The sequence below is a fragment of the Grampus griseus genome (genome assembly GCF_964374135.1).
Source record: "Grampus griseus genome assembly, chromosome: 2".
In the NCBI taxonomy this organism is placed as follows: domain Eukaryota; kingdom Metazoa; phylum Chordata; class Mammalia; order Artiodactyla; family Delphinidae; genus Grampus; species Grampus griseus.
The window spans coordinates 78,614,935-78,621,890 of NC_139018.1; the positions used below are offsets into that span (position 1 = coordinate 78,614,935).

At 49.9% G+C, this 6,956-nt stretch overlaps 1 protein-coding gene across 1 annotated transcript; it reads right to left on the reverse strand.

Moving 5' to 3' along the window:
* Positions 1–638: 638 nt before the first annotated feature.
* ACTC1 (actin alpha cardiac muscle 1) lies at positions 639–5,927 on the reverse strand. The gene is made up of 7 exons (XM_082648948.1): positions 5,843–5,927; positions 5,127–5,277; positions 3,615–3,939; positions 2,774–2,935; positions 2,452–2,643; positions 1,490–1,671; positions 639–974 (listed from the first exon to the last, which is right to left on the reverse strand). Exons 2-7 carry the CDS (start codon positions 5,253–5,255, stop codon positions 831–833), a joined length of 1,134 nt encoding a protein of 377 aa, XP_082505074.1. The 5' UTR covers positions 5,256–5,277; positions 5,843–5,927; the 3' UTR covers positions 639–830.
* Positions 5,928–6,956: the final 1,029 nt, after the last annotated feature.

The following is a 6,956-nucleotide window of genomic DNA, read 5'->3' on the forward strand; positions in this document are numbered from 1 at the left end:
AGAGACTGAAGACGTCTGTCCCAGAAGTTAGTCACTGATTAGGCAAAGGTATCTGGTGCCTGTTGCCTCACATTTGTTTTGAACATGCCCAGTGGTCTTGATTTATTTAGGGAATATTTGGAATGGAACATGGCTGGGCTTATCTTATCTGTCAGCTGGCCTCCGTGTTTCACTGTTAACATGCATGGTTCTCAGGAAGATAACTGAAGAGAATGAGAATTGAAACTAATCTGTTTAAAATAATCTTTGACTTTCTCATTACCAATATCTACGTGGTTTCTGCAAAGTCACAAAAACAACTGGAACATGCGCTAAGACAACAATTTTCAGTGTCATCATAGAAATGAATCTTAGAGAATTGTGTTCTCCAATTCTGTTTCTCGCTTATGTGGAGCTAAACCTAATCTGCTTTTCCGATATGAAATATCTTCATGATTCTGTCCCAAAGGGTAAAATCAAAATTTAATATTGTAACTCCCAGCTAAAAGTCACGCTAATTCATCTGATAAACTTTGTGGTGCTGTGATATTACAATGCTCCCGGTGTCAAGGCCGCCAATATACGAGTTCACAGACTGAGTACACAAACACTGGCCCCATCCTACTCCTACCCCAAACCCCAAAAAGAAATAAGAGAGGTTTGCTTTTGTAGGTTGCAAGTCCTGGTCTGGTTTATTTATAAAGCAATAAATATTAGAAGCACAAATAAATTGCACGTGTGTAAACAAACTGTACAATGATTGATGAGAGATGAGGGAGGGTGGTTCAGAAGACTCCAAGAAGCATCATACCGTCATCCTGAACATAAGGTAGACTAAGAGAGAAGGCACCTTAGAAGCATTTGCGGTGGACAATGGATGGTCCTGCCTCATCATACTCTTGCTTGCTAATCCACATCTGCTGGAAGGTGGACAGGGAGGCCAGGATGGAGCCCCCAATCCAGACAGAGTACTTACGCTCAGGGGGAGCAATAATCTGCAGAATGAAAACGAAAACCACCAGTGAACTCTGAAGTTCCAAGCAACAGAGCTCATGTTGGGGAGATTCACAGAAAGTATACTGGTGATCAATTCACTGTAATGTGATACTTCATTCCCACAAATGAATATGGCTGAGTCAAGTTTAATGCATTTCCTCTATTTCATCATTTCCACTATCAAAGTCACTATAAAATAGAACTTCCCCACTTCTCTGAAACAGAATATAATGTGGCAATAAGCTACATGCATGGTGGAGGCTAGCCCGAAAGTGGGGGGGTCTTTTAAAATGTGTTCAAAGATTTAGATATTTTTTTTCCTTCAAAGATTTATTTTTATCCACTGCTTGAAAGTGTTTCCAAGTCTCCTATCTTGGGAAAAGTGCTAGAAAAATCAGAGAAAGTGTTAGAAAAACTAAAAGTTTATGGGAAACGGGAAGCTAAGCGGTGAGGGGAAAGGAGTTAGGAATTCTGCTTGGAATACGGAGAGACCTGTTTTGCTTCCCCCACTCACCTTGATCTTCATGGTGCTGGGAGCCAGGGCAGTGATTTCCTTTTGCATGCGATCAGCAATACCAGGGTACATGGTGGTACCTCCAGATAAGACATTGTTGGCATACAGATCCTTGCGAATATCAATGTCACATTTCATGATGCTGTTGTAAGTTGTTTCATGGATGCCAGCAGATTCCATACCTAGGAACAAGTGTAAAAAAGAAAAATCACAGTGCCCTCAGGCCAGGGGGCCAGGGTAGAGGGAAGAGAATAGTACCCCTCTATGCTGGTAAACTGTCACCATTTGTCTCTGAAACATATGTTCCTCTATAGGACACATTGCAGGGTTTTGTGGAACAGGTGTCTTAAAAGTGTAGACAGTAAATCCACAACGGACTGCCAAGAAACAAACAACTGTGTTTAGCACTTGTTTGGAGGGAACACTTGCTGTACCCATCAGAGTACGGAGATGGATTAGAAAAGGAGGAGACACATATTTACGGTAAATTAATGCAATTCTTATTTATGGACTAAAATAAGGTCCTGACAAGCTTCCTCTTGGAAATCACTCCTTAGGAAAGATATTTGGTGACATACAAAGGTCCAGTTATTACTATGAGTTGGAGTGTTGTTACACTTAATAATGAGTGATGAAAGTAACGTCCAGCTACTTGGTGATGGAACATATCAGAATAAGGCAGCACTCCTGAGTCACCTCTTCCTTGCAGATATGGATTATTCAGTTACTACTCTGTCTCATTCCTTATTTTGAGATGAAGCCAGTGTGTCATCCTTTATCATATCATTGCTACGGAGCAGTGATGGCCATCCCTGTAAGCCATCGGGACCTGAGGCTGAGCTGTGTGGGACTCCAAGCTATGACTTCTTTTAACACAAGGGCCCCTTAATCATTGTTGATTATAATAGCTTTCACCCTGGGAGCCACCAAGCGGTGTTTCTGCACCAGACCCTACAACTCACCAATGAAGGAGGGCTGGAAGAGCGTCTCAGGGCAGCGGAAGCGTTCATTGCCAATAGTGATGACTTGGCCATCAGGCAGTTCATAGCTCTTCTCCAGGGAGGAGGAAGAAGCAGCCGTAGCCATCTCATTCTCAAAATCCAGAGCGACATAGCACAACTTCTCTTTAATATCGCGAACAATTTCACGTTCAGCTGCAGAAATAAAGCGTGTCACAGTTAAGCTCTGAAAGATGAAATCAACCTTGAGGAGGTAGGGGGGTTCGCTGGGGGAGGGTAAAAAACAAGACACATACTACGGCAGATGAGATACACACACACTCACCGGTGGTGACAAAGGAGTAGCCACGCTCAGTGAGGATCTTCATGAGGTAGTCAGTGAGATCCCGACCAGCTAGATCCAGACGCATGATGGCATGGGGCAAAGCATAGCCCTCATAGATGGGGACGTTGTGGGTTACGCCGTCCCCAGAGTCCAGAACAATGCCTGTCAGAGAAAATCGACAAGAACAAGGTAAATCTCTGAGGACACCACTGCTTTAACCATGTCAAAGCCTACTTCCAATCCTGGCTAAGAGATACTCGCGCTGGGCAAGGATCCAGATAAAATTAGATCCCTTACACATGAAGAATAAAAATGAGCACAATGGATGCCAAATCTGAAGCCAGCAACAGTTCATCCTCTTAAATATTGTAGTAGAAAAATTTCCCCAGGACACTTTCAAATGACCATCCCTCTTACCAGCTATTAGCACCTTATGCAAGCAACCAGGCGTGTTTTTCTTTCCTCTCCTCTAACTTACACGTGTTCTTCTCTTTTTTGACTCAGACCCTGTAGGGATGTGTGCCCAGGGGCTGTGATGGTGTGAACACACACCAATGACTGCTGCATTCCAGGTTGATAGTTGTGCAAAGCCTCAATATGTGACATCACATACTTTAGGCAAGGGGAGGATCTAACTCTGTATTCTTTCAGTTCTTAGAAATAAGTGTGCTCTGAGACCAACCTCAGGGTATTATTGTTACCCCTCTCCCTTAGCAGAGACACCTTCCCAGGGAGTGTGAGGAAAGGGATCATTCCTTTCTCACTGGGGAGACTGATTCCCAGCAAGGTCGAAGACTTGGGAATGTAATTAATCAGGGACTATCTTACAATCCCAACACACCTGTGGTACGGCCAGAAGCATACAGGGACAGCACCGCCTGGATGGCCACATACATGGCGGGGACATTGAAGGTCTCAAACATGATCTGGGTCATCTTCTCACGGTTGGCCTTGGGGTTCAGTGGGGCCTCAGTGAGCAGAGTGGGGTGCTCCTCAGGGGCCACGCGGAGCTCATTGTAGAAGGTATGGTGCCAGATCTTCTCCATGTCATCCCAGTTGGTGATGATGCCGTGCTCAATGGGGTACTTGAGAGTCAGGATACCTCGCTTGCTCTGGGCCTCATCACCTACGTAGGAATCCTTCTGACCCATACCCACCATGACTCCCTACAAGAAGAAAGTAATGAGAAAATCAAGCTTCCACCATGTCAGGAATACAATCAATGCCTTATTCATTTCTACGTAACTGTCCAAGTCAAGTGACATCTTATGAATACGAGAAATAAGAAACAATAGGAATTTACCCCAATTCAGAAATATCATTTAAAGTTAATCTTGTACCTTCTCCCCACCCCACCCCCAAGAGGTATAATTCTATTGTTTAGAATATAACTAGGGATGGGGAGAAATGAAGCTATTTCACGGAAGAAGCAGAGCCTCACCTCATTTTTAAAATACCATAATGCCTTCATTAAATTATTAAGCTCATCACCTATGTCGACTGGAATATAAATGACTACACTGTGGAATGACTGAATTAATGACACACTGTATTTCTCCCAAGGAAAGAGTTTGACATTCATCAAGTAAACATAAAAAGATGGACTGATATGCTATTACCATCCTGTCTGGGAAATCCAGCCCTCCTAGAGCTGTCCTGGAGTATGCATGGTCCGCCAACACTGAGGAATACCACTCTCCCCCCTGGCAGCGTGTCTGGCCAGGCACCGAGACAAAGCCAGAGAGCGTGGCATTTCTTTTAATAAACAAGGTGGTATGTCACTGTCACCACGGCACTTTACTGCCTCTGTCATAACCGGCTTCTAAAAATGCAACAGCCAGGAAGCAGATGGATTACATTTTGGGAACCCTATAAACTGGCTGTGAACAAGAGGGAGCAATGTGGCTTGGCTCCTGGTTGGTTCGGATACGTTGTATTATTCTGAGTTTTGAACAGGACTGAAAAGGGAGGCCAAGGAGTAAAGTGAGATGTATAAGAGCTAGAGAAGATACTGAGGACTAAAAATGCAGGTCAGGAGTGGAAAAGAGAAGCTGCCACCTTTTCACAGGAGGAAGTTGGACCCCTGGCAGAGCTGTGTCCCTGAAGTGGACTGGGGGAGGGGGGGGCGGTGCTGCACGTTTCCTGGTTTGCTGGAGGGTGTGAGTATTGCTTGCCTGGGCTGAGGTTGGAAGCGAATCCAGCGTTTCCTATCTGACCTAATGAGTTCATGGAACAGGAGGGGCAGGTGAGACATTTCCTGGATTGCTGGGCTGAAGAGGTGGCGGGAAGGGGTGTGGAGCGGGGCTGGAGACGGCTCCAGGTGAGGGCAGGCTGTGCGGGGCGGGAAGTTTACCTGGTGGCGCGGGCGGCCCACGATGGAAGGGAAGACCGCGCGGGGCGCGTCGTCGCCCGCGAAGCCGGCCTTCACCAGCCCGGAGCCGTTGTCGCACACCAGGGCGGTGGTCTCCTCGTCGTCGCACATCTTGGCGAAGCTTCAGTGGGGTCTACGGATGGACGAGAGCAAGGCGGCCTACGTTCAGTGCCTGCGGAGCTGGCCTCGTCCGCGTCCCCGGAGGAAGGGACAGGGCAGATGGGGGTCCCCGGGCAGGGGAGGGGGGCGGGGGACGCTGTCGTCTCCCTTCCCCTCGGGGCAGACAAAGGAGGGTGGGAAGAAGCTGCATTGCAGGGGAGAGGAACCGCCCAGGCTCCCAGGCCAGGAGGCTCCTCCCCTGCCCCAGTGCAAGAGGGACGGTCACCCCTTAGCAGGTCCTCCCCGGCCCTTTACATTTTCGCCTTCTCACGAACCGGGAAGCCACTTCGGGCCCATCCACACCCCGATCCATGCTCGAGCCCCAGCTAGAGGGAAAAGCACACGGCAGCGGGGACCCCAAAAGCCCCACTGGGGCCCAAGGCTACCCCTCCACGCGCCCCTCTCCAGTGAAGACCGAGACCCAGGACAAAAGAAGTTCGAACCAAATGAAAAGTTTGGTCTTAAGGAGAAAAAAAGTGATGGAGCGGTGGGGGCGCGGGGCACCGGCTCCAGGCGCGGGGCGGGCGGCGCTGACTCACCGTCCGCGGGGCGGGCTCGGCTCGGCTGCTCGGGCGGTGTGGCAGGCGCTGGTGCCCCGCGCGGGGCGCGCGGCTTTATAGCGCGCTGATGGACGGGGTCAGTTGGAGCCGCCGGGGGCAGGGGTGGGGGGCCCGGTCGGCCACCTTGCCTTATTTGGTCGCCTTCGCACCACTGAGGAGCGCCGAGGCCATTCATGGAGCCAAGGGCAGGGGAGAGGATCAGCCCGGGGGCCCCCCAGACCATGTAAGGAAGGGGAGGGGGCAACCAGGGGGATGGCCAAATAGGGAGCTAGGGAGGGGCAGGCGGTGAAGGGTAGGGGGCAGGGGAAGACCGGGTGACGCCAGCCGGCCCCCTCCCCCTTCTTGGGTGGAGGTGCCCCCTGGGTGTGCTGTGGCTGGCTTCGCCACAGCCCCGCCAGCCTAAGAGACAACAAGCCACACGCAAGGGGGAAGGCTTGGCACCCCGCCCTCTGCTGAGGGGTCCTGACAGCTGGGCCAGGGCAGCAGGGGAGTGACGGCAGCTTCTCATCTTCCCGGATGGAAAGCTGGGGGAGCAGAGCCCTGGCAGTCCTCATGGGCCCAAAGGGCACCACAGCAGCACATTTGGGTGGCCAGAAAAGGGGTGCCTGGGACAGGGCACCCTCCTGGCTTAGTCCCCACCAACCTGCATGACAACTCGGAGAGCTGGGGCTGTGCAGAAAGCTGAGATTAACCAAGGCCACCTTGGTCCCCAATTTACGCATGGCTCAGGGGCTGGTCAGGGAAAGAGGCTGGAAACAGCTGCTGTGAGAGCCTGCCCAGTCTTGTTGGAGGAGAGGGCAGGTTTACCCCAGCTGGGACATCAGGGGGCTCTCCTCCATGATTCCAGGGTTTTTCTCAAACTCAGACTCCTGCCTTTAGGCCAGGAAAGACTCCCCTGCTGCCAAAGGGAATGAAGGAACAAATGCCAAGGGTTGCTTGTCCACCTGCTGGTGGAGAGATGAACATTCATCTTAATAACGCAAAAGCGTTTATTCCAGACAAAGACAAGACTGAAAGAGAAATGTTCTTGTCAAGAAGATAACAGCAACTTCAACCGACTGAACATATCACCGGGATGCACAGTATGGTCATA

Bases quoted from the DNA above. Each gene is read 5' to 3' on its own strand.
- ACTC1 (XM_082648948.1), bottom strand. From the start codon at position 5,255: ATGTGCGACGACGAGGAGACCACCGCCCTGGTGTGCGACAACGGCTCC. The intron at 2,936-3,614 runs GTGTGTTGGGAT...TTTCTCTGACAG, and splicing joins TGCTTCTGGCCGTACCACAG to GCATTGTTCTGGACTCTGGG. The intron at 1,672-2,451 runs GTGAGTTGTAGG...ACTTGTTCCTAG, and splicing joins CTTCCAGCCCTCCTTCATTG to GTATGGAATCTGCTGGCATC.